Here is a 26,671-nt window from a genome sequence, read left to right on the forward strand (position 1 = left end):
AACCTAATGCATGCTTACATCCCCGTTGCTCAGTCCTAAAATAACATGTGAAACAATAGCTTGGCAAAATTTGCAAGCACACAGCATGTATATATCTCAAGCTATACCATGTAACTCTATTCAAGTAAATTAGCAGATTCTTAGGCCAAATGGTGCTAGGTGAAGTTGAAAGAGTTTGCCTGTGGTCAGCCATATGTTGCTGTTGTTTTCACTGTGATATGCAGGTGACAACCTTTTGGCCGATGCCATGTGATCATGTTCTAGACTCTTCCAATTTACAGAATAAAGTGGATTAATTGTTAATTTGGGACATAATTGAGAGCTCATTAACCATACAATACATAATGTGTTTTGCAGGTGCATTTTCTCCTGACTCCAAGCTTTTTTTTTTCTATAGGCATTCTTACAATCCATTTCATAAAGTGAATACGGTATATCTCTTTTTAAGGTACAAGGCACATATTTGGATTTTTTCCTTATTTTTATCGTTTTCTTTGCTTTGGTGTAGAGACATGCAAAGAAGAGCTTAGCATTTAGCTATCCATGGAAAGAGACAAAATGGTCGGCTTTAAACATGCAGATATTTTTTTTTCTAGGATCCGGATTGCTACAATAGGAATACTTGATTAGCCGCTTATTGCAGATTGCTATTTACATGCTACAAGTCAATGATTTTGATCATCTGCACAAATGCCTGATAACTTTTGTATGCTGCAACAGGCTGGGATAATTTCAAAATGATGTTATATGCTATACATACTGAAATTACAGCTCCCGAGTGTTTCATTAGCCAAATTATGATTCAGTCTGCGGTTACATATTTGCATTTTCTGCCATAAAATCAAAGTTACATTATAACTGTTAATATATCTTTTTGTATCTGTTGTGCGTGTTTAGAATAACACATATGAAATCATTTTGAAAGCAAGCTTATTTAGTACATGATTATACCCCTACTAGGCTATTCCAATGCTCTCCTCTGCCAGATAAAGGGGTTGATTTTTTTTTTTTATCCTCTTTCCCTTTCATCAGACCCCCAATGACCAGCACATAGTAGTGTCCCACGGTTGGCACCCAAACAATCAGCTGTTATCGTCAGGGCTACCAGGTGCTCACTGCTCCTTTTCCCTGTAGCAATAGATGAATCATTACACAATGTCCTATTGACATCAATGGGCTGTTCAATGATTCAAATTACTGTGTTGGATATCCAAACTTTGCAGACGTTCTTTGTTCTGGCTAATAGTAAGGGTACTGATAAGGTTATCCCTCTTTTTTGTCTCAAAATTCGGTATGGTTCCAGGAGTTGCCTAAACTAAAAAAAGCCATTTAACTCATTCAACTTTACTTTCAATCTTCAAACACCCTTCTGATACAGTCTATCCTCTTTTTGCTTGTTACACAGAGAATAAAAAATTAATTATTAAAAAAAATTATAAAAATTAAATCATATTCCTAACCTATAAATCTCTCCCAATATAGCTCCAACCTAAACTCAATCACCAATCTCTAGATACATCGTATTCTGAATCTCATCTCCCCTTCCCTGAAATGTGAATATAAAATAAAAATGTTCATTTCTAGTGTAGAATGATAATGCCTGATGAGTAAAGCATGAGCTTCCTATAAGGCTCTATTCACATATATCAGGCGTCCGGCATAGTTTCCCTCCGGCGTTTACTGGAGGGAAACTGATGCTAGAGCTGATCCCATTCATTTGAATAGGACAGTTCACAATCATCCAGCATCTCAATTTTGATGCTGGATGGTAGGATGCGCCGGAGGGCACCAGACGGGGGAACACAGTCCCCTGTCCATCATCCAAAGCAATGGATGCTGGATGCCATACAACTGATGACAACTTGTCATCAGTTGTGGCTAGGGATTGACCGATATCGTTTTTTTTAGGGCCGATACCGATAATCGGTGGAGGTTAGGGCCGATAGCCGATAACTTATACCCATATTCCGGTATAAGTTATCGGCTATTTATCCCCCCGCGACAACGCTGCAGATCACTGATTTAAATCGGGCGCTTTAATTCAATGCACTGCAGTGGCTTTTGCGGTGCCATAGGCCGCCGCCGCCACCCACTTCTCTCCCCCTACCTGTCAGGGTGGTCCGGGCCATCCATCCTTCCTGTAGTGTCCGGTGGCATTCCGGGTGGAGGGTGAAACGGTCAGGGCTGTACTTCTTCTCCGGGGGTCCCCTTCTCCACCCCGGGCAGGCTCCGGCCTAGTAATGCAGCATAGATGCCGCTGCGCATTGATGCCCATGCGCAGCGATGCACCTGACGTCACGGCGTAGCGGCGTCTATGCAGCGTTCTAGGCCGGAGCCTGCCCGGAGTGAAGAAGAGGACCCCCGGAAAAGAAGTACAGCCCGGACCGGTTCTCCCTCCACCCGGAATGCCGCCGGACACTACACGAAGGATGGATGGCCCGGACCACCCCCATTATGGGTTAGATTTAATTTTTTTTATTGACTCAGAGGGTGGGGCCTGACCGGTATAGCAGTATGGGCAAAAATCCATACCGTGGGAGAAAAAAAAAACGGTATCCGGTTCATACCGGTATACCGCCCAGCACTACGGTGGGGGGTGCGACGCGGTGCGGTGCGGCAGGTTGGGGGGGCGGTCACGGGGCGGTGCGGGGTTTGGGGCATTATCGACTTATCAGCAAGGTAATTGCCGATACCGATAATGCCCAAAATCGTGATTATCGGCTTATAATATCGGCCATACCAATAATCGGTCGATCCCTAGTTGTGGCATCAGTTGCGTCAAGATCTAGGCTGAGTTCACCTATGCCGGATGCTGGAAATAAGTGAACCCAACCTTAGCTACACTGCAGGCTTCTTACCATCTACTCATTGGGTCTAGAAATTTTAGAAATTATTTTAATAAAACAAACTTTAAAAGAAAAGACAGAAGTCTAAATAGCAAATAAATAGCAATTTTCATAAAGCTTCATATTTGTCACCATACATTTCAGAACATGAAAAGAAAGTTTTCTCAAGAAATTCACTTCTTTCATGAAATAAAATAAAACAAAATCATCTTGGGATTTTCTCACCATTTAAATGACTGTGCAGCTATGTGCAAATGTTTCAGCATTTCCATGGTGGAAATAAAACAACATAGCAGTTAATCGCATTGTTTAAAAGGAGTGCAATATTACAGAGTACATTTCCATTTAAAAGCTCTGCCAATTTCTCAGTAGCAATGGTTCTGTGTAAATAAACTATCCATAATCCAAAACTGTAATTAGAGATAAACTTGGGTTATTATCTAGTTTGTTATTGCGGATGACCTTATTCCGCACTGTCTGCTCGTCCTATGGATGAACAGCTCACACAAAGAGATCATTTATTACATGTACTGAAGTCATAGGAGATGCTAAACATGTGCCTGTACTGTAAATGGTCATTTTATAAATCTGGGAACATTGGCGTGGAAATCTAGACCTCGAGTTATATGACAAAAAAGATCTGCTATAATAAACATAATCAATGAATTATAGACTATCATAGTCATGAACACTAAAAGTAGTAGAGGTATATTGCGTTCAACCTTTCGCAAATCTTTATACTGGAAATATATAATGGTCTGCTATTGCAGAGATTGTCAATCTTTAAGACTGTTGTTACGCCTAGCGCTCCGGGTCCCCGCTCCTCCCCGGAGCGCGTACGGCGTCTCTCTCTCCGCAGCGCCCCGGTCGGTCCCGCTGACCGGGAGCGCTGCCCTGTCATGGCCGTTGGGGATGCGATTCGCACAGCGGGACGCGCCCGCTCGCGAATCGCATCCCAGGTCACTTACCCGTTCCCGTCTCCTGCTGTCATGTGCTGGCGCGCGCGGCTCCGCTCTCTAGGGCGCGCGCGCGCCAGCTCCCTGAGATTTAAAGGGCCAGTGCACCAATGATTGGTGCCTGGCCCAATTAGCTTAATTGGTTCCCACCTGTTCCCTGGTTATATCTAGTCTCCTCCCTTGCACTCCCTTGCCGGATCTTGTTGCCTTAGTGCCTAGTGAAAGCGTTCCCTAGTCTGTTCCTAGTCCGTGTTCCTGACCTCCTGCCGTTGCCCCTGACTACGATCCTTGCCGCCTGCCCCCGACCTTCTGCTACGTCCGACCTTGCTTCTGCCTACTCCATTGTACCGCGCCTATCTTCAGCATCTTCAGCAGCCAGAGAGGTAAGCCGTTGCTAGTGGATACGACCTGGTCACTACCGCCGCAGCAAGACCATCCCGCTTTGCGGCGGGCTCTGGTGAAAACCTGTAGTGGCTTAGAACCGGTCCACTAGCGCGGTCCTCGCCATCCCTCTCTGGCACAGGGGATCCACTACCTGCCAGCCGGCATCGTGACAGTAGATCCGGCCATGGATCCCGCTGAAGTTCCTCTGTCAGTGGTCGCTGACCTCACCACGGTGGCCGCCCAGCAAGCCCGACTGATCGCCCTTCTAACCCGTCAGCTGTCGGAAATGTCCACCATTTCGCACCAACTTCAGTCGCAACTTCTCCAGCAATCTTCTCCTCCGCCAGCTCCTGCACCTCCTCCGCAGCGAGTGGCCACTCCTAGCCTCTGCCTGTCCTTGCCGGACAAATTTGATGGGGACTCTAAGTATTGCCGTGGCTTTCTTTCGCAATGTTCCCAGCACTTGGAGATGATGTCGGACCAGTTTCCTACTGAGAGGTCTATGGTGGCTTTCGTAGTCAGCCTTCTGTCTGGAAAAGCCCTGTCATGGGCCGCACCGCTCTGGGACCGCAATGACCCCGTCACTGCCTCTGTACACTCCTTCTTCTCGGAAATTCGAAGTGTCTTTGAGGAACCTGCCCGAGCTTCTTCAGCCGAGATTGCCCTGCTGAACCTGGCCCAGGGTGTTTCTTCCGTTGGCGAGTACGCCATTCAGTTCCGTGCTCTTGCTTACGAGTTGTCCTGGAATAGTGAGGTTCTCTGCGCGACCTTTAAAAAAGGCCTATCCAGCAACATTAAAGATGTTCTGGCCGCACGAGAGACTCCTGCTGACCTACATGAACTCATTCATCTTGCCACTCGCATTGACATGCGTTCTTCCGGATGGCGTCTGGAGCTTCGCCTGGATATGGACTTTGTTCGCACGAAGCGTTTTTTCTCCCCGGCTCCTCTCTCCTCTGGTCCTCTGCAATCTGTTCCTGTGCTTCCCGCCGCGGAGGCTATGCAAGTTGACCGGTCTCGCTTGACACCTCAAGAGAGGACACGATGCCGTATGGAGAACCTCTGCCTGTACTGTGCTAGTACCGAACACTTCCTAAGAGATTGTCCTATCCGTCCTCCCCGCCAGGAAAGACGTACGCTGACTCCGCACAAAGGTGAGACAGTCCTTGATGTCTACTCTGCTTCTCCACGTCTTACTGTGCCTGTGCGGATGTCTGCCTCTGCCTTCTCCTTCTCTACAGTGGCCTTCTTGGATTCCGGATCTGCAGGAAAATTTTTTTTGGCCTCTCTCATCAACAGGTTCTACGTTCCTGTGACCAGTCTCGCCAGACCCCTCTACATCTATTGTTTTTACAATAAAAGATTGGACTGTCTCGTTCGTTTCCACACAGAACCCCTCCTAATTTGCATCGGACCTCATCACGGAAAAATTGAATTTTTTTTCCTCAGGTTCTTTGGCCCCAAGAAGAGGGGGAGACCTAAGGGGGGGGGTACTGTTACGCCTAGCGCTCCGGGTCCCCGCTCCTCCCCGGAGCGCGTACGGCGTCTCTCTCTCCGCAGCGCCCCGGTCGGTCCCGCTGACCGGGAGCGCTGCCCTGTCATGGCCGTTGGGGATGCGATTCGCACAGCGGGACGCGCCCGCTCGCGAATCGCATCCCAGGTCACTTACCCGTTCCCGTCTCCTGCTGTCATGTGCTGGCGCGCGCGGCTCCGCTCTCTAGGGCGCGCGCGCGCCAGCTCCCTGAGATTTAAAGGGCCAGTGCACCAATGATTGGTGCCTGGCCCAATTAGCTTAATTGGTTCCCACCTGTTCCCTGGTTATATCTAGTCTCCTCCCTTGCACTCCCTTGCCGGATCTTGTTGCCTTAGTGCCTAGTGAAAGCGTTCCCTAGTCTGTTCCTAGTCCGTGTTCCTGACCTCCTGCCGTTGCCCCTGACTACGATCCTTGCCGCCTGCCCCCGACCTTCTGCTACGTCCGACCTTGCTTCTGCCTACTCCATTGTACCGCGCCTATCTTCAGCATCTTCAGCAGCCAGAGAGGTAAGCCGTTGCTAGTGGATACGACCTGGTCACTACCGCCGCAGCAAGACCATCCCGCTTTGCGGCGGGCTCTGGTGAAAACCTGTAGTGGCTTAGAACCGGTCCACTAGCGCGGTCCTCGCCATCCCTCTCTGGCACAGGGGATCCACTACCTGCCAGCCGGCATCGTGACAACTGTAATGTTCTTTCAAAATTAAAGTGGTATTCCGGCTTTATACATCTTATCGGCGGTCACGCCCCGTCCCATAGATATGAATGGAAGGGGTGTGGTGTGACATCACTAGGGTGTGTGGCTGTGACGTCACGTCCCTGTCTCAGAGGGAGTGCCTAGCACAGAATGACAGGAGCTAGTACATCACATCACATATCGTACACATCTTTATGGAAGTGGCAATACCTAATATGTATATTATTTGTGTTTTTTTTATGATAATACAAGGCTTTTATTGGGAAAGGGGCATTTTTTTTTTTTTTTTTTTTTTACTTTTTACAGTTTACACTATGCTGCAATACATTTTTACTGCAGCACAATATGACCCAATCAGCTGCACACAGTACAGCCTGTGCAATACAGCCTTGATCTCGCAGGCCTCCATAGCAGGCAGGCAGGAGGTCCTGCTTCCATAGCAACCAACGGCGACCCATGATCATGTCGCGGTGCCACCGTTGGTGAACAGGGGAGCTCCCTCCCTCTGTCACCGGCGATCAGAGCTCCGCTTCTGACAGCCACGGCGGGTGCCGGCGATATGCGATCGCCGGCCCACTCCATCGATCACAACCCGCACGCTCGCAGCGGCGTGATCGGGAATGTACGTATATATACGCCCATTTGCGTTGTCACGGGCAAAATTGACGTATATATACGTCCATTTGCGGCAAGGATTATCTTTTATTTGTGTGAACCTGCTCTATGTGCTTCCTTAATGGATTTCTCTCTCTCTCTCTCTGCTTATCAGTGACCTTATGGCAGTCAGACCCACCAAAGAGCTATCTATTGAGATGTTGAGATGAGTGTATTTCACAGCTGTCAGTTACTCTTTGATTCTACACTGAATGTATGAGCTACTCAAAGGTAACATAGCATAGAGGCCATTATATATTGTGCACCTAATGCACCAAGAACTCAACCGCAATCCCAGTATTGCCTGTATCACTATCATGTTCTTGATATAGCACATGATAATTCCTACTAGATCATAATATATGTTTGTAAGTGTAAGGAAGAATTATAGTGCTTTTTCCCTATCTATGAAAGACTTGTTTATTACTAGCTTTGTCTATTTTTGTATTTGCAAGGTAATAGTAAGTGCTTTTTACAATCTATTGGAAGACGTCCTCATTAAATGTACTACACTGTATGCCCATTCAAATGCTCTTTAAGTACAACAGGGACCTTGCATTTCTTAAATAAGAAAAAAATACAATTAAACCAGAACAACAAAGATTATCTGTGCAATATTTTTTTGTAACTTCTCATAGGCTGGAAACATTGACCTAGATCTTCTCATTGTTGACAAAGCTTTTACTGTTAAAAAAAAAAAAAAAAACACTTTCCTCAGTCTCTCTAAAAGCACTCTTCATAAGCATCCACTCTAACACAGTGATTAGACTGTATGGTACTGTCTCCCAATAGACAAATTGTTCTTTGTACCATAAATACTTGATCGAGATGCTTACCAAGGTGTGGATATAATTGAATATAAGTATATAGGTTTTGGTTTGTATTTACTTATTGTCAGAAAACTTGGTATCTTATTTTATTTAAACTTATATATTTCTAATACAAATCCCTTACTTCTCATTTTAGGCTTTTTTTCCTGGGTAATATGATTGATGAACTGCTGACCAGCAGGGTGCTGACACCTGTCACCCCTGCTGAGCAACTGTTTGAAGTCCGCACTACAAGACGGAATGGGGTTAGCTCTGCTAACTTTGTTCTGGTGGTGCCGTGTTACTATAGCCCAGCTCCCTCCAATTTAAGTGAACAAGACCGGATCGGCAGTGACCATATGTGGCCACTATGCAGTGAATGTACCTGCTTCTGGTGCTGAACAACTCATGGTGGAGGTGCTAGGTGAGAAAATGTAAATCACTTAACTGACCTCCATTTTCTATTATCAATTATGAATAAGAAAATAGTGTCCAGATAAAAAAAAAGTTGGTTACAAACAGGAGTATTATGTAAACTTTCCTTAATTTACAGTAAACCATTAGAAAACTATATGCAGAAACACTCCTAGGTGAACTGACACACTGTACACGCAATGTTTTAGTATGGAATACACTTGGGTTACATAGAAAAATAAATATGTGAAATCAAGGATCACATTTTGGTTCCGTGGCAAAATATTTGGGGAATTCAACCACAAACTGTCTTATTGATTTCAATGAAATATATGTCCAGTAGCTGACAGGGTATATTTTTATGTCATGTCTTCCATGTGTATTCCAAGTGTGAGTAAAAAAAAATGCATGGATTTCTGATGCTTAAATATATTTTCAGTAGGCAAAATGCCCACAAATGCCATGTAAACATACCCTTATATCTGAAAAATTCACTATAGATTCTATGGCAGAAATATGAGGCAAATTCTCAGATTTCTGCAAATAGATTTTCACTTTAAATACCACAGATATTGCCACGGGTTTTGGATGTGGATTTAGTCCCATTAAAGGGGTCTAACTCACGTCCTGACCATCTGAAATGTTTTTTTTTATTTTTTTATGTAGAATCCTTGTGGAAACTATATCAATAATTGACATGTTACTTTGTTTGCATTTGAGATCCACAATGGAAAATAGTCCGGGCAATATGAAGTTCGATGAAAATTCCATTTAGACATAATTGGGCGTAGTTTGGAGGTGGATTCTGTGCAGAATTTTGCCTTAAAGGGGTATTCCAGGAAAAAACTTTTTTTATGTATATCAACTGGCTTGTAAATTACTTCTATAAAAAAAATATTAATCCTTTCAGTACTTATGAGCTGGTGAAGTTGAGTTGTTCTTTTCTGTCTAAGTGGTCTCTGATGACACCTGTCTCGGGAACCGCCCATTTTAAAAGCAAATCCCCATAGCAAACCTCTTCTACTCTGTGCAGTTCCCGAGACAAGCAGAGATGTCAGCCGAGAGCACTATTGCCAGACAGAAAACAACAACTCTGATAATTATTGGAAGCTGATAATTATTGAAAGGATTAAGATTTTTTTATATAAGTAATTTACAAATCTGTTTAACTTTCTGGAGCCAGTTGATATTTTAAAAAAAAAAGTTTTTTTTTCCTGGATAACCCCTTTAAATTCACTGTAGAATGCTTTAATATGCTTAGTGCTGGGAAGTCCAGGAAAATGTCTGCCCCCTCCATGATCACTAGCTGAACTTTTAGATCTCCAGTCACATTTCTGTTAAATATATTATCAGCCATGGTAGAAAAAATAATAATACATACAAAATAAATAAATAAATAAATAAATCTTCAACTAAATCTACTACTAACATGTATGTAAAAAAAAAAAAATAAAAAAAAAAATCACACCTAGACAGAAGCTTAGCCATTTTAAATTTCTATATTAGCTAGTGAGGCATATATTACTCTATGAAACAAAAAATATTTATTCATTTCTTTTCAATGTCACCTTTACCAGCCAAATTGCTGTAGCTAATGAAAAGTCATACGCCAAATGCATAAGCTACTTGTAGCTTCTCTATAGGAGATCATCACACCTCTTGTTTGTCATCTCCAAGCAGTCAGTGTACATATACCCTTGATCAAGCTATCTTAATAGACATCACCTTCCTTTACGCTTGCCAAGTCCTTCACTTAGTCAATATGCTTGCCTTACACACCTTGGCCTCCAGCATCTGGAGTTTATAAATTACTTTTTATTTATTTATTCTCAGTCAGACGTGTTTAACCCTAAATAACTCAGTTAAAATCTAGCACACAGCAATGCATATATATAAACACACAAAAAACGTAGCATAAGGAAGTTATTACAAAACAAGGGCATTCCTTATGATAACGTTAGCATTTGTTTATCAAGAATAGATGATTTTTCAAGGCCATTCCATTGTAGTAACCCTAAACTGTACCACTAGAGTATACTTTTTTTATATAGGCATTATTTAAGACTCAGCTGCCCAGATTTACTAAAATTGTCTAATTTTTTGAGCATGCAAACTTACACGGACAGTCTTCAAATGTGCCATATTTGACAAAATGCATCAGGCTTATTGACAAATCTGGTGTATCTGAAGACTGTCTAGTCTAAGTTAAAGGGTTATTCCAGGAATTTTTTTTTATTTGCCTGTAAAGCTAGTGTAGTTCATAATATAGTGTCTGTACCTGTGTGTGATGGTTTTCTCACAATTCTTCTGTGATTTTCACCCCAATACTTATTTTTAACAGCATACAAAATGACTGTTGTCTCAGATTTTTCCCAGGTTGCAATGCGGCCGAGACCTGACTCACTAGTCAGGTGATCAGAAAGACCCTGTCTGCTCCAATGGGTGGAGCGATCGCTTGGTGGGAGAGAGATCAATCTGCAACTAATGCAACAGCTGTAGGCACCCTGATTGAAAACCACAGGTCTTTTGAATGGTTGCAGCTCATTTATGTTTCAATGGGTCGGGTGGCTGATGTGTGGGAGGGAGGAAAATGGAATTATGGGATTTGTAGTCAAAAAAAGAAAACTTAAACAGGAAATACCAGTTCCCAAAAAGCTAGCCACAGTATTATGGCAATCTCACAACATAGCCATTTAGCCCCAAGACAAGGGAAGATCCTTCCTAAGCTATGTCCAGTACTGTCTGCCAGGTACGTACTAAAATAACCTTATGGTGGATAACCCGCAAAGTCCATGTCAGCTCACCCTGGGTGTGGTGCATGGCTAATTCTCCAAATAGAATGAACAAAGGGGGGGGGGGGTAATTTACTAAGACTGGCTTTTCACACACCAGTCATAGTAAAGCTCTGGTGGTCCTACGCATTTTGTACATAAGTGCAACTTTGTATATTTTAGCATGAAATGAAATATTGTTCTTCTCTGATTTCTAATATAATGTATCTATGTACAATATGTTTGTGTACATAATAAAATAATATTTAAATATAATAGAAATAAAAAAATATATAATAAAAAAAAAGCTCTTGCTTCTTGGTTGCAGACTTAAAAATCTACAGAATATTTGAGCTGGAGTAGATTTCTGCCACAGTACATGCCAGCTCACTGGTGTATGTTGTATTAAAGGGGTTAGACAAGGGGTTAGGCCATGCCTCCTTTTACACAAGACGATGCCCACTTTTTAAAAACAGAAGTGCCTTTTTTTCAGACCTGGCCTCAACTACACCCCCCCCCCCCCCCCCCCCCACACTCCCTGAGACAGTACAGATCGGGAATATAACAAAATAGTGCCCACTTTATCTCTCATATAGTATTTAGGACCCCTCATGCAGTAGTTAGCCCCTATATATTAGGACACCCCACACCGATATTGAAGTTAAGACCCCTACACTGCCCCATATAGGAGTAAGGCCCCAAACATTGTCCCCATATGTAGCAACAAGAAAAAAACATATTATCAGGAACTCCTAACACCTGTCCCGTCCCCCCCCCCCCCCCAGGTTCCCCTGTTATGCAATGCTCTCAGCCAATCAGCACACCGATTAGGTTACTTAACTTTGGCTGAAATTCTTAAATGGAAATGTCTTGAAACATTAAAGATACCAGTAGAAAAAACTCCCATAGCACCTCTTAAGTGCTCCTGTATTCATTTATTTAAAGGGAATGTTGTACTGCCCACATATACTAAGTTGCACTCACAACACACAATCCTGTACACTACATATACAGAGTCAAAAAAGTGTAAAAAAAACTCCCTAAACGTATGTTTTCTACATATGCAGTACCTGGAATCTCATTTAGATGTTAAGCTTACTTAGATGTCACACAGTAGGGTTGATCACACCTAAAAAATCCTTGCAGCGATAACCAAGTATACCTCCTACGTGTGTAAAGAAGAGCTAAACTGGGCAACAGCAGGATAGCTAACATGAGAGCCATTCTAGAAGAGAATTTACAGCACTTACAGCCTTTTTATTTCCTCCAAATGTCAATCTTGCATCTCAACTGGTAGGTATTGAAAAATCATCAATCTGACTCCATTAAACTTCATATTATACGTGGTTACAAACAATATAGACCTGTCAGCATTCTTGGGCTTACTGGTGATGCTCTAACATTAAAGGGTAGCTCCCACCAAGTACTATATGGTAGCGATCTTGTGACACCGCTGGGAGAAAAAAAAAACGGTATCCGGTTCATACCAGTACTGTATACCACTCAGCACTAAGCATGAGTCTTATTTATCTAATAGGGTGCCTCCAGCTGTTTCCCAACTACAACTCCCAGCATGCCATGATTGATATTAGCTGTAAGGCCATGCTGAGAATTGTAGTTGTGAAACAGCTGGAGGCACCCTATTAGATAAATAACACTCATGCTTAGTGCTGGGCGGTATACAGTACTGGTATGAACCGGATACCGTTTTTTTTTTCTCCCAGCGGTGTCACAAGATCGCTACCATCACCGCTAGCGGGGGTCATAAGAATGCCGAGCGCGAGCGCGGCTCTGTTCCCCGTCCCTGTCAGCTCTCAGGGTACGGGAACAGATTTAAAAGCCTCACGCGCGGCTAACGTAGTACTGCGCAGGCGCAGCACTACGCAAACAGCGTAGGGATAACGTAGGCAGCGCTAGGAGCCTGGCGTTAGCCCTACGCTATTTACGTAGTACTGCGCATGCGCAGTACTATGTTAGCTGCACGCAAGGCTTTTAAATCTGTTCCCGTACCCTGAGAGCTGACAGGGACGGCGAACAGAGCCGTGCTCGGCATTCTTGTGTGGCACCACTAGTGGGCGATCTCGCACATTTGACACTGCTAGTGGGCACAGGGACCCCGCTTGTGGCGGGGGGGGGGGGTTAGGCCAGTGGAGCTGACCAATGCGCGCAGCCCCAGCTATCAGCGTGCTCGCTCTCGCCTGTCTGATTGAAAGGCGGGAGCGAGCATCGCAGTGACTGAATTTAGACTCATTGCCAGGCTTAAATGAGTCAAAATTCTGTAGTGACGTCACTGCTGAATGCATTCGGCCACTAGGAGGGCGACCCCTAGTGGCCGAATTAAAAAATTATTTTAAACTGGTTTAAAATCACTTTTTTTAATTAAAGTATATTAGAGATATAATTTTTTGATATCATGACAGTGCCCATTTAAGCACGACTCTAGATCTTGCCCTAGTGAAGGACCATTTAGGATACCCTCTAGCTCTAGATTGGTCACACACCTTGTCAGATTACACAATGAAACTATGTTCAGAAGAGCAGTTCTGCCTGGCTCTCATTAACTCCACTGCAAGTACACTCTGGATGGTATGTAGGAGGAGGTGATATGTATTAGCTCTTAATACAGTATACCCTGCTAATGGTTTCCTATATGTGCGTTCAAACCACTTCTCACCAAACGTCAGTTTGCCAAACGTAAAAAAAATGGGATATTTACATAATGTCACTGGTAGGTAAATTTCTGATGAAAGTTGTCATTAATATAGTCTATAAAGTCGGCGATGGCCAACTCTGTGAATGACCACACAATGATCATAACATCCAAGTATCAACCATATCAGATGATATCCTTAATAAAAAGATTTGTTTTCAAAAAGAAAAACAAAACAAATTTTCCTGCCAGAAAACAAAAATATTAACCAGCGTTTACAAAGACTTTGCCCATAGCCCTAACTGTACATGCAACTCTTAACTTGGTGTTAAAGTCCTATGGTGCTCTTGTGGCTAACACCAATGTTTATCATTTGTAGACATCCAGCATCCATTAGGGCAGGCTAAAGCAGAGTTGGGTAAATATTATATTAAAAAGGCTTCATATAAAATAAATAAATAAATAAATAAATAGAACACTTTCAGAGGTTTTATTTTTATTTTAGAAGGGTAGGCTCTATAACTGATACTATATAGCAAAATTTAGTAGAATTTAGACTAGGGATAAAAAAAAAATAAAAAAAAAAAAAAAAGGGGGGGGGGGGGGTAATAAAGAGGTCAAAACCGAAAGACTAAAAAGAAGGATGGGTGGAAATTTAGAAATAGAAAGGGATTATGATGGAGTTTTACTTCACAAGAGAACAAAGAATGAAGCACAAAGGCATCCTGTGGGAGGAGAGTGATGAAATCTATCAATCCATGGTTTACAAGGAAGAGCCCAGAGCAGTGCGTATTTATAGAAAGAATGGGACTGTCAGACAAGGTAAAAAAATGGTGAAAACACTGCAAAAAGAATACATAAAAGAAACTGAGATAACAAGACCAATAACAAGAAAGAGTACTAAGACAAGCATGCTCCGACTGTCACACTGACACAGAACTACGACTACTCCACTAATTACTTACTTCACCGTGTGGACAGTTTACATCTACACCACAATGTGGCCTACTGCAGAGCTATGGCCAGATGTAATCTAGTAATAGAAAGCTGCCCAGTCAATGCTGATCCTAAACCGGTATTCCAGGAAAAAAAAATTTTATTTGACTATGCTAAAGGGGCAGTAAAGTTAGTGTAATTCATAATATAGTGTCTGTACCTGTGTGTGACGGTGGTCTGACAATTCTTATGTGATTATCGCCCCAATATTTATTTTTAACAGCATACAAAATTACTAATGTCTCGGGATTTCCCAGGTTGCAGTGCATCAAGACCTGACATCATTAGTCAGGTAATCAGAGGGAGCCAGTCCTGCTTCAATTTTGCAACAGCTGTAGGCCCCCTGGTTAGAAAACACTGTGTTTCAATCGGTGGGTTAGCTGATGTGTGGAATGGAGGAAAGTGACCTCCAAGTATGGAACTATGGGATGTGTAGTTTAGAAAATAAAATCCAACAGGAAATACCCAGTACTAAAATTCCCTTATGATGGATAACCCCTTTAATCATTTAAAAGCATCCCTTTACATTTTTTTTTATAATACTTTGTGTAGATTAGTTTTTTCTTCAACTATTCACTTACAACAAACCAATAGCTAAACACTACTACCTCTATTAATAATAATAATAATAATATATTTATAATGAAAGATGATAGCTAGCTAGATAGACAGATACCCTTAACCTAGTTTGTCATAATACCCTATAAAACTATTTCACACGTTCCAAAAAATGACAAAAAAATAAAATGTACAGTAAACATATACTTTTTTGGTATGGAATAACAGATGGCAGATAGATGGCTTTCATCTAAGCTACCCAGTAATAAAAGTCATTGTTTACATTTTTTTTTTACATTTTGGAGGTTTTGGTTTATAGAAGGCATCCATCACAGCCATCCAGTAAAAAAGAAAAAAAAAAAGTATTTGTTAACATATACATTTTCTTTTAACATTGGTGCGGATGGCTGATGAAGCCTATGCACATCAGATAACTTGATGAATGACATCCATCAAGGCATCTGTTGGACCTATATGTAGACATTTACATGGTAACGTTTCTGGATTGCACTTCATATAAGAATATCAACACTTATTATTTCGCTGCGCCATTTTATTTTCCCAACTTACTTTAGTTGAGGATTTTAGTGAGAATGCCAATTCTTAAACCACAATTTGTAAAACGCATATAAAAATTGGCCCTGATACAAAATGACAAAATATGAACAATCTGATCCCTTTTCAAGTTATACGTCCTTAGGGCCAAACATCTTGTTAAGAATGAGTATCTTCCTATACTGCTTAAATGTTTTATTAGAAGCGCCACACAGCAATGTGTTCAGAAAGGTGTGTAACAGTTGTCGTATGACAGCCCTATCTATGGATAAGAAAGAGTAAGAGAATAATAGTGCCAATAAAGACAGTGACAATACCCGTAGCAACCAGTTAGACTACAGCTTTGAAGGTAGGTTGTTAAGTGAAAGAAGGACCTGAATTATTGCTATGAGCAGTTTTATAATTCTCCCAAATGGATTAGAACTGGTAAGGAAATACCAAGTACTTACTCAGATAAGGGGGCTTGTAAGGTGCTCTGGTCCCGGAGAGCAGGCCATCCAGCTCCTTTCTCTCCTGTGTATTCCCTCCTCCATTTCCATTGCCTACTCCTGCCAGCCCTTGTAATGCCTTCTCCTTTCCAAAGGTAGAAAAGGATCTCTCCCCTCCCGGAGGCACCTCAGGTGCTTCAAACACTTCAGTGTCCGGAACAGAGTCCATGCCGGGCACATGAAGATTGCTGCGGTAGTCTGCCGCTTGGCGGCCATCACTGGAGGGTACAAAAGAAGGCATCCAGCAGCGGTCCGAATGGCCCAGAGCTTTACACTCTTCTGTACAGTTGGAGAACAAGTCAGCTCCTGTAGAGGGCACATTGGAGTCAATAGAAGCAGTAACAGATGTACATATATTGCAAGGCAAAGTTTTATTTTAATGCTTGTTTTATTTAAAAAATAAAACAGTTTGACACTATTGCTTTTAGGCCTTGACAACACCCTTATAATTTAGACCTCTAAAATGATGGTTAGTAGCAAAAATCAATGAACACAGATTCTAAAAGCACTTACACTTTTACGTACTGATGGCCATAAAGAATCAATGTAACCCATAATCTTCATTGTGATGATTTGTTAATCTCCAGATGGATAATGAGCTATTAGTTGGTGCATTGGGTGTATTAAAGTACCCTTCATCACATTCTCCATAGATCAAGTTGATAAATGAGTAAGAAGGGTTATATAACATGGTGTCCCAACTCCCCAATTAACTCATTCTACAATGCTGTTCAGATCACAGGTTGGTATAATTCAGAATAATGCTCTTAGGCTGTGAGACATGTTGAAATTGTATTCTTCAGTCAGGAGTCTAAAAGTACCAGAAAGGTCAATATCACCAGCTGATTTATTCATCCCTACATTGGAACTCTTATGTCCACCAGCCTGATGAGATTTAATTAGGTGAACCTTGTATGAAACATCAGAGGGCATATGTAATACTTTCCACTAGGAAGGTGAAGTATTTACTGAAAGTGCAAGATTTTTTTTTACAGTTTCCCTTCAACTGTTATTGAAGTAGCTGGTATAATTTCCTACAGGACTTTCTTTCTATCATTTCTGCCAATGCAAGGGAATGGAAGAAAACAGTTCAGTAGATTGAGTATTATTACAATTTATCTCCTCCTTTTTCATTACTGGCATCCTTTCTTCCGATATATCTTTCTACCCCCCATTCTGCCTTCCTTCCTTCCCTCCCTCCCTTCCCTCCCTCCCTCCCTTCCTTCCTTCCTTCCCTCCCTTCCTTCCTTCCTTCCTTCCTTCCTTCCTTCCCTCCCTTCCTTCATTCCTTCCCTCCCTTCCTTTCTTCCTTCCCTCCCTCCCTTCATTCCTTCCTTCCCTCCCTCCCTCCCTCCCTTCATTCCTTCCTTTCCTCCCTCCCTCCCTTCCTTTCCCTCTTCCTTTATTTCTTATTGCCTTCTTTACTTTATCCCTCCTTTCTTCTGATGTTCCTTCCTTTGTTCTTTACTCATTTCTTTATTTTCTTTATTTTCCTTAATGTCTCATTCTTTCCTATCCCCCTTCCCGTTTTCTTCCTTCCTTTTCTATCCTTCCTTCCTACCTACCTTTTCCTTCCTATTTATCTCCTCCTTTTTCATTATTGGCATCCTTTCTTTCTTCCTATATATCTTTCTACCCCCAATCTGCATTTCTTCCTTTCTATGTTTCCTCCTTCCTTCCTTCCTTCCCTTCCTCCCCCTCCCTTCCTTCCTTTCCCTTTTCCCTCTTCCTTCCTTTCTTATTGCCTTCTTTACTTCTGATCCCTCCTCTCTTCTGATTTTCTTCCTTCCTTTGTTCTTTTCTCATTTCTTCTTTATTTTTCTTTATGTCTCCTTCTTTCCTATCCCCCTTCCCATTTTCTTCCTTTCTTTTTTATCCCTCCTTCCTACCTTTTACTTTTTTTCTTTTCTTCCTTTCTTCCTTCCTCCCTCTTCCTTCCTCCTACTTCCTTTCTACCTTCCTTCCGTCCTCTTTGTAAATCTTTCTCTCTTTTCCTTTCTCTTTTCCCTGTAAGTGGTTTTCTGACATTCTTTTCCCTCCTACATCACATATTTATTTTTTTCTACATCCCATGTTTTGTACTATGCCTCCTGTAACCTTTCATACAGGCTGTGTGAGCTTCCATTGCAAATGCCCACGAACAGCTGATTTCAGTGCTCGTGTAGTGTAAGATGAGGATGCTGATACTATTGACAAATCACTAGATGTATTCCAGCAAACACATGTTCTTACCAGCTTCTGGCCTATTGTCTCTTATGTCCCCTAAACCTATTAAGCGTTTTTGAGTGACATCTGACATTTTGATTGATTTTAATCTGCCTTTCCAAGCAAGTATGATATGAATTCCTTACTTCCTATGAAATTTTATTTTTACCTTCAGTAAGATTCATATTTGCACCAATACTAAGCAATGCTACATACCGTACATACATATCACAAGATATGTTGAATAAATAACATATAACAACACCCTGGATTTTATTTTTTATTTTTAAATATATAACCTCAATTTGTCATTGGCACTAAACATTTGTTCGGCTGAAAGAACAGCAATGAAAGGTTGGGAATGTGAGGCGCAGGCCTATGATTGATTTGCACACAGACATGCACTGTGGGGTTGTTTATAATTTTACAGTAATGCTTGTGTACACAATGCCATATGTATGCTAATGTGTCTCCCCATACCAACTGTGTGCACAGAGCTTTATATCAATATTATACAAGACATACTACAAGGGAGGACTACATCGAAACCTCCTCAACACGAGTATTGGGGATAGTCTGTAAATACATTTTAACCATTTTCCTATTCAGTTTTGTATTACTGGACAATGATTTTCTTGGTTTTAAATGTTGATAAAGTGGGCATCTGTTTTACAGTTAAAATGTCTATTTTACACTCAAAAGTATCTTGCCCATTATGACCCATGATATTCTATATGGTTTAACCCCTTAAATCAACTGGTGCCAGAAAGTTAAACAGATTTGTAAATTACTTCTAATAAAAAAATCTGAATCCTTCCAGTACTTATTAGCTGCTGAATACTACAGAGGAAATTATTTTCTTTTTGGAACACAGTGCTCTCTGCTGAGATCACAAGCACAGTGCTCTCTGCTGACATCTCTGTCTATTTTAGGAACTGTAATATAGCAGCATATGTTTGCTATGGGGATTTTCTCCTACTCTGAACAGTTCTTAAAATGGACAGATATGTCAGCAGAGAGCACTGTGGTCATGATGTCAGCAGAGAGCTCTGTGTTCCAAAAGAAAATAATTTCCTCTGCAGTATTCAGCAGCTAATAAGTACTGGAGGGATTAAGATTTTTTACTAGAAGTCATTTACAAATCTGTTTAACTTTCTGGCACCAGTTGATTTAAATAAAAAATAAAAAAAAGTTTTCCACCGGAGTACTCCTTTAAGGATGCAGGGCTTTTCCATTTTTACGTTTTGTTTTTTTCCTCATCACCTTCTAAAAATCATAACGCTTTCAATTTTGCACCTACAGACTCATATGAGGGCTTATTTTTTGTGTCACCAATTGTCCTTTTTAATGACATCAATCATTTCACCACAAAATTTACGGTGAAACCAAAAAAATATATATTTGTGGGCAACATTGAAAAAGAAAAACAATTTTGTAACTTTTGGGCACTTCCGATTCTATGCAGTGCACTTTTCGGTAAAAAAGACACCATATCTTCATTCTGTAGGTCCATACGGTTACAAGAATACCTAATTTATATAGGTTTTATGTTATTTTACTACTTTAAAAAAATTATAACTACATCAAAATTAGTATGTGTAAAATTGTCTTCTTCTGACCCCTATAACTTTTTCATTTTTCCATATACAGGGATATATGAGGGAAAATTTTTGCGCCATAATCTGATGTTTTTATCGGTACCATTTTTGTTTTGATGAGGCTTTTTGATCGATTTTTATACATTTTTAGGGTATACAAAGTAACCAAAAATATGCAATGTTGGACTTTGGATTTTTTTTTACGTGTACGCCATTGACCGTGCGGTTTGATTAACATTATATTTTTATAGTTTGGACATTTACGCATACGGCCATAGCACATATGTTCATTTCTATTTAATTTATTATTATTTATTTTTTTTTTATGGAAAAAGGGGGGTGATTCAAACTTTTATTAGGGAAGAGGTTAAATAACATTTATTAACTATTTTTTTCAACTTCTTCTGCAATGTTATAGCCCCCATAGGAGACTATAACATGCAATACCTTGACACTGATCAATACTATGCCATAGCATTGCATTTGTCAGTGTTGTCGCTGCTTCAGCCTGGAGCAGCAGAGCGACGATCGGACGACAGGAGACAAGGTAAGAAGCCTCCCACTGTTCTCTCAGCTGTTCCGGATGCTGCAATTTCACCGCAGCGGTCCCGAACAGCCCACTGAGCTAACCGGCAAAACTTTTCTCCCGTTCTAGATGCCATGGTTTGATAGTGGCATTTAAAGGGTTAACAGACATCAGCCCGATCGGTGATGTCCTGTATTAGCCGCGGGTCCTGGCTGCTGATAGCAAACGGGACCTGCCGGGTATGAAGACGCTCAGCTCCTGAGTGCACTTCACATAACGGGAACAGTCCATTAAGGGATTAATCCTTAACGACACATGATGAAAATGTACGTCCTGGTGAGGTGGTACTTAACGCACCAGGACATACATTTACGTCCTATACATAACCGCGAGCATCGATCCATGCACGGCAGGTCCTGGCTGCTGATAGCAGCCAGGGACCCGGCTGTAATGGCTGACATCCGCGATCGCGCGGATGTCCGGCATTAACCCCTCAGAGATGCCGTGATCTATACAGCGCTGCCGTGGCGATCTGCTCATCCAGAACGGCAGACAGAGATCCCCTCACCTACCTCCGCTGCCTTCTACGGGTCTTCTGCTCTGGTCCTAGATCGAGCAGACCAGAACAGAAGATGACCGATAACACTGATCAGTGCTATGCCCTATGCATAGCACTGAAAAGTATTAGCAATCAACTGATTGCTATAAATAGTCCCCTATGGGGACTATTAAAGTGTAAAAATATTAAATGTGAAAAATCCCCTCCCCCAGTAAAAATGTAAAATGTCCCATTTTACCCATTTCACCCCCAAAAAGTGTAACAAAAAAAAAATAACATATTTGGTATTGCCGCGTGCGTAAATATCCAAACTATTAAAGTATAATGTTAATGATACCGTACGGTTAACTTTTTTATAACATTTTATTCCCCAAAAAATTTATAAAAAATATATTAAAAGTTTTATATATGCAAATATGGGAACAATAAAAAGTACAGATCACAGCGCAAAAAATGAGCCCTCATACCGCCGCTTATACGGAAAAATGAAAAAGTTATAGGTCTTCAAAATAGAGGGATTTTAAAAGTACTAATTTGGTTAAAAAGTTTGCAATTTTTTTTAAGTGCAACAATAATAGAAAAGTATATTATCATGGGTATCATTTTAATCGTATTGACCCAAAGAATAAAGAACACATGTCATTTTTATTGTAAATTATACGGCGTCTAAAGGAAACCTTCCAAAATTTGCAACATTGAGGTATTCTTTTAAATTTCCCCACACAAATAGTAATTTTTTAAAAAATCAACTGGTGTCAGTAAGTTAAACAGATTTGTAAATTACTTCTATTTAAAAATATTAATCATTCCAGTTATAAGCTGCTGCATGCTCCACATGAAGTTCTTTTCTTTTAAATGTCTTTTCTGTCTGACCACAGTGCTCTCTGCTGACACCTCTGTCTGTCTCAGGAACTGTCAAGAACAGAAGCAAATCCCCATAGCAAACATATCCTGCTCTTGACAGTTCCTAAGACAGACAGAGGTATCAGCAGAGAGCAGACAGAAAGGAAATTTAAAAGGAAAAGAACTTCCTGTAGAGGATATAGCAGCTGATAAGTACTGAAAGCATTAAGATTTTTTTATAGAAATTATTTACAAATCTGTTTAACTTTGTGGCACCAGTTGATTTAAAAAAAAAATGTTTTACCACCGGAGTACCCCTTTAACATAGGACTGCTATTACACAAAAAACTGCTTAAAGGGGTACTCCGTCCCTAGACATCTTATCCCCTATCCAAAGGATAGGGTATAAGATGTCAGATCGGCGGGGTCCCGCCGCTGGGGACCCCCACAAAATAGCAAGCTGCACCCACCTGTAACTGCTTCCGGAAACGCTGGAGGCTCTCAGGCTAATTCCTGACGGCCGTCACTCCCCCTCCCATAGACTTGCATTGATGGGGCGGGGTGTGACGTCACACTGGGGCGGAGTCCAGATGTCACGATCTTCCGTCCCCATGATCGGGAGGAATTAGCCTGAGAGCCTCCAGCTTTCCGGAAGCAGTTACAGGTGGGTGCAGCTTGCTATATTGCGGGGGTCCCCAGTGGCGGGACCCCGCCGATCTGACATCTTATCCCCTATACTTTAAACAGCTGTGGATATTTTATAAAAATAATGTAAACTTTTTATATTTAACATAAATTTTTACAGAGCCACACAACTATAGGCCGATCAGTGATCTGATGAAGCACATACAGTTAGAGCAGACCCCAGTATATTACTTTACTGTCAGTAATATATATTGTTTGCATTATAACTCTTGATTTTATGGCTGTGGTTTTACATAGGGCAGTACTATGGTATGAGCAATGACTTTCATAAACTAATAGCGTATCTTGGGTTGCGTCAGTGCATTCCTGCCCAATCGGTTATAATATCCATTTAGTATTCATCTAATGCCCTATCTTATAATTAGATTCATAATGTTAACTGTTCTGTCATCTCAGTGCCATAAATGCACTTTGTGAAAATAAAAAATAAAAAGCAGAATCATCAACAAGTGGTAAAGGGCAGCAAATGGAAGAGCTTTTATTACAGATTAATCTCACTTTGTAATGACTTTTATTTTAAATGAAGCAATGTAGCACATAGTGACTGTGCCTTCCATCCTAACCTTCCATTGATAATAAGTATGCAGAAGTCTGGAAATAAATTACTGATCAGTGAGCTGTTGAAGAATTCAGACGTGAACTGCAGCTGGGATTAAAGAATCGGAGAAGGGCTGAGGAGGGGGATTCGAGAAACATAAAGGGTTTTATACAGAAACTGACAACTTCAATCTTTTATACTCTGTCGTGCAAATAAAAATAATGAGAGGAGAATGTATTAAATAATTGTAAGGATTTTTTTTTTTTTGTCAAAACCTTGCAGCTAAAGCGTGACTGACTGTGCTTTACCATTCAGGAGGTCGTGTAAATTTAATACACTTATTGGAAAAAACACCACTATGAATTATTAGCAAAAGGGAGATAAAAGGGAGATAAAATATAATAAAATAAAAAGAAAACTATCTACAGAGAATCTAAAAGGGCTTAAATACGGTAGATAGATATATATATGAGATAGATAGATAGATAGATAATAGATAGATAGATAGATAGATAAGAGATAGATAGATAGATAGATAGATAGATAGATAAGAGATAGATAGATAGATAGATAGATAGATAGATAGATATGAGATAGATAGATAGATAGATAGATAGATGAAAGACAAAGGCTGGCATTTATCATTGTAGTGTAAGTGAAGCATTTCTCTACGCCTTTTTTTTGTGTGCTGTAATGTGTAGGAGAACCAGATTTATTAAATGGTCACAGGGCATTTGATACATTTGGTGCAGGTCACATTTTCTGAAATTTTACTCTTCACATACACCAAAAAGCTAAGCTAAGTCTGGGCTGGTGTAGTTTTAGCTTTGCGCCTATTTTGCGCCTTTTCACAAAAAAGGCGCAGTTCATAAAACCCTTCCATATCATGTGTATTGCCAAAACCAGTGGATTACAACTCAAAATCAGCAGAAAGGCGCAAAAAAGGCGCAAATAAACCCTGATTGCGCCTTTTTTGCGCCTTTCTCTAGACACAAAGAACTGTCTAAAGACAATGATAAATGTCGGCCAATATCTATCTATCTATCTAGATAGATAGATAGATAAATAGATAGATAGTTAGATAGATAGTTAGATAGATAGATAGATAGATAGATAGATAGATAGATAGTTAGATAGATAGATAAATAGATAGATAGATAGATTAGATAGATAGATAGATAGATAGATAGATAGAAAGAAAGAAAGAAAGAAAGATAGATAGATAGATAGATAGATAATGATTAATAGACACACAGACAGACAGACAGATAAAGATGGATAAATAAATAGATAGATAGATAAATAGATAGATAGATAGATAGAAGAAAGAAAGAAAGAAGTTCTATGAATGTGTCTGTAGTGTTAGTGTCTGTGTCTTTTATGCTGAATGTGTTTGATACAGGGAAATCTCTCCATGCAGCTGCGGAAATACTTGCCACTATAGAAGCAATAAAAATAAATAATTTTTAAAAAAATAGAAAGATAGATAGATATTAGATAGATAGATAGATATTAGATAGATAGATAGATATGGGCCTATGATTACCAGCTGTCAGGCTTTGTTGGTTTTAAAGGAATGAATGCCAAAGACTCCAAAATAAATTACAGATTTTAAATCAACTGGCAGTGAATAGCACTGGATGTGAGAGGAGACATGTATTCATGAGACATTGTTCCTTCTCCATGGGAGAGGGGCAAAGGGCTTGAATATGTTAGTAAGGGAAAGGGTGGGAAAATAGATTGCTCTGGCTCAGAATAAGAGGTGCCCCCCAGCATATATTGGTAATATCGCCTCGTAGATAATAAACTAGGAAGTCATTTTATTTATAGTCTCTTCCTAAGTTTAACGAATTGCAGTAGAAGTGTGAGAAGACATTTAAAGGTCACATTTTATTAACATTCCTTAGCTACAGTTGAGCGAGTTTTACAGAAACATCTAACACTATTATTGGGAGAGTGATGTTGGAAGTGTGAGGTATGGTTGTATAACTATAATGAAGGAGTGAGAGGGGAATCAAACATAAATATACCTTCCTGGCACGTCGTAAAGCACAGGGGCAAGCGATCTATTAGTATGGTGCTAACATCTAACCTTACTCATTAGACAGAAGACCAACAATTATCAATTTCATAGAAGTTGAGTGACTTTTATTTGCCTTTAATTTATATGGCACACTTACGTGGACGATGGCGTTCCAAGTGAATTAAATAATCATATCAGGCCGGTGGAGTAGCTTAGCAACTGTTATTTTATAATTAATTCACACAAATGATCTTCCTCTCACTGCAATTCCACTTTACTGCTGAACAGATAAACTAACCATGTCTATTAGCTATTGCTATAAAATGTGTTTTGGTTTTCTCATTGATAAATGATTGATATTATGGCTTTACGGCCTTGCAAATCACAAACTGCACTATCACATTATGGAAATAACTTGTGTGAGCCGATGTGGCAGAGCAGGGCATATCAGTGGCTGAGGAAAACCTAAATTATTTCCAAATGAGTTGTCTAACTCAATCATTTCATTACGGTGAAGGTATTTATACAGAGAGTATATTCATCCTCAGCTGGAAGAGATAGCTGCAGGCCAGTCCCTTATCTCCGAATCCGCAATCCATGCACAGTGTGTGGGCCCCAAAGCATGTCTGATTTAAAATCACCAACCATGGTGCTCAATAACCCACTGCAATGTTGAACATATTAAACTATAGCTCTAGACCAGTGGCCAGAGAAATTGAGAGACTACAGGTAGACCCAAGTTATAAATTAATGTCCACTCACTAAATGGACCATAAAATTGCAAAGAAGAGCAAATTATCAGAGATCAATGATAACACCTCACATGCATATTCTAAGAACAAAATATCACTGGCAGTACAGAAGCAATAAGTCAGCCATTTTACAGCATCATGGCTACAACCATAACTGCTATAGCTGACTGCATGCTATAAATAAAGACTGGCAAGGTTAACACAACTCGTAACCACTTAACACAACTTGTAAACCAGCAATTCCAAAATGGAATTAAGCTTGGAGCCTAGGGATTTGCTACCTGTGTCGCTGCCTGCCAAGAACATGTAACAAAAAGCATTATAAATTGTAGAACTAATGATCTGTCCATTATTTCACCAAATGTCAATTATCAGCTACACTGGTAGCAGTCAGGAATGGGATCAGCATTACACATAACACCCTCCAGGGTCAGCCAAATGGCTCTCACTGTTTTCCTCTAAGCAATGTAAACAAAGGCAACAAATGGGTGACCACAGACATGCACTTTCAGCTTCTTTTAACACCATTTGGCTTCATTTTTGCATATACATCTTTCAATTTCCACCAAAGCAAACAGTACATCAATGGAATTCCACAAAGACATAATATAAGT

At 40.7% G+C, this 26,671-nt stretch overlaps 1 protein-coding gene across 3 annotated transcripts in view; it reads right to left on the reverse strand.

Moving 5' to 3' along the window:
• PCDH10 (protocadherin 10) overlaps positions 1–26,671 on the reverse strand; it is a 73,088-nt gene that overhangs the window by 37,002 nt on the left and 9,415 nt on the right. The window contains exon 4 of one of the 3 annotated variants that reach the window (XM_056563396.1): positions 16,270–16,614. The exons of the other annotated variants lie outside the window; for them this stretch is intronic. Within the exon in view, the coding sequence (XP_056419371.1) occupies positions 16,270–16,614 (345 nt within the window). The remainder of the gene's footprint in view (positions 1–16,269; positions 16,615–26,671) is intronic. 3 annotated transcript variants of the gene reach the window in all.

The sequence above is a fragment of the Hyla sarda genome, chromosome 1 (assembly GCF_029499605.1).
Source record: "Hyla sarda isolate aHylSar1 chromosome 1, aHylSar1.hap1, whole genome shotgun sequence".
Lineage (NCBI taxonomy): Eukaryota > Metazoa > Chordata > Amphibia > Anura > Hylidae > Hyla > Hyla sarda.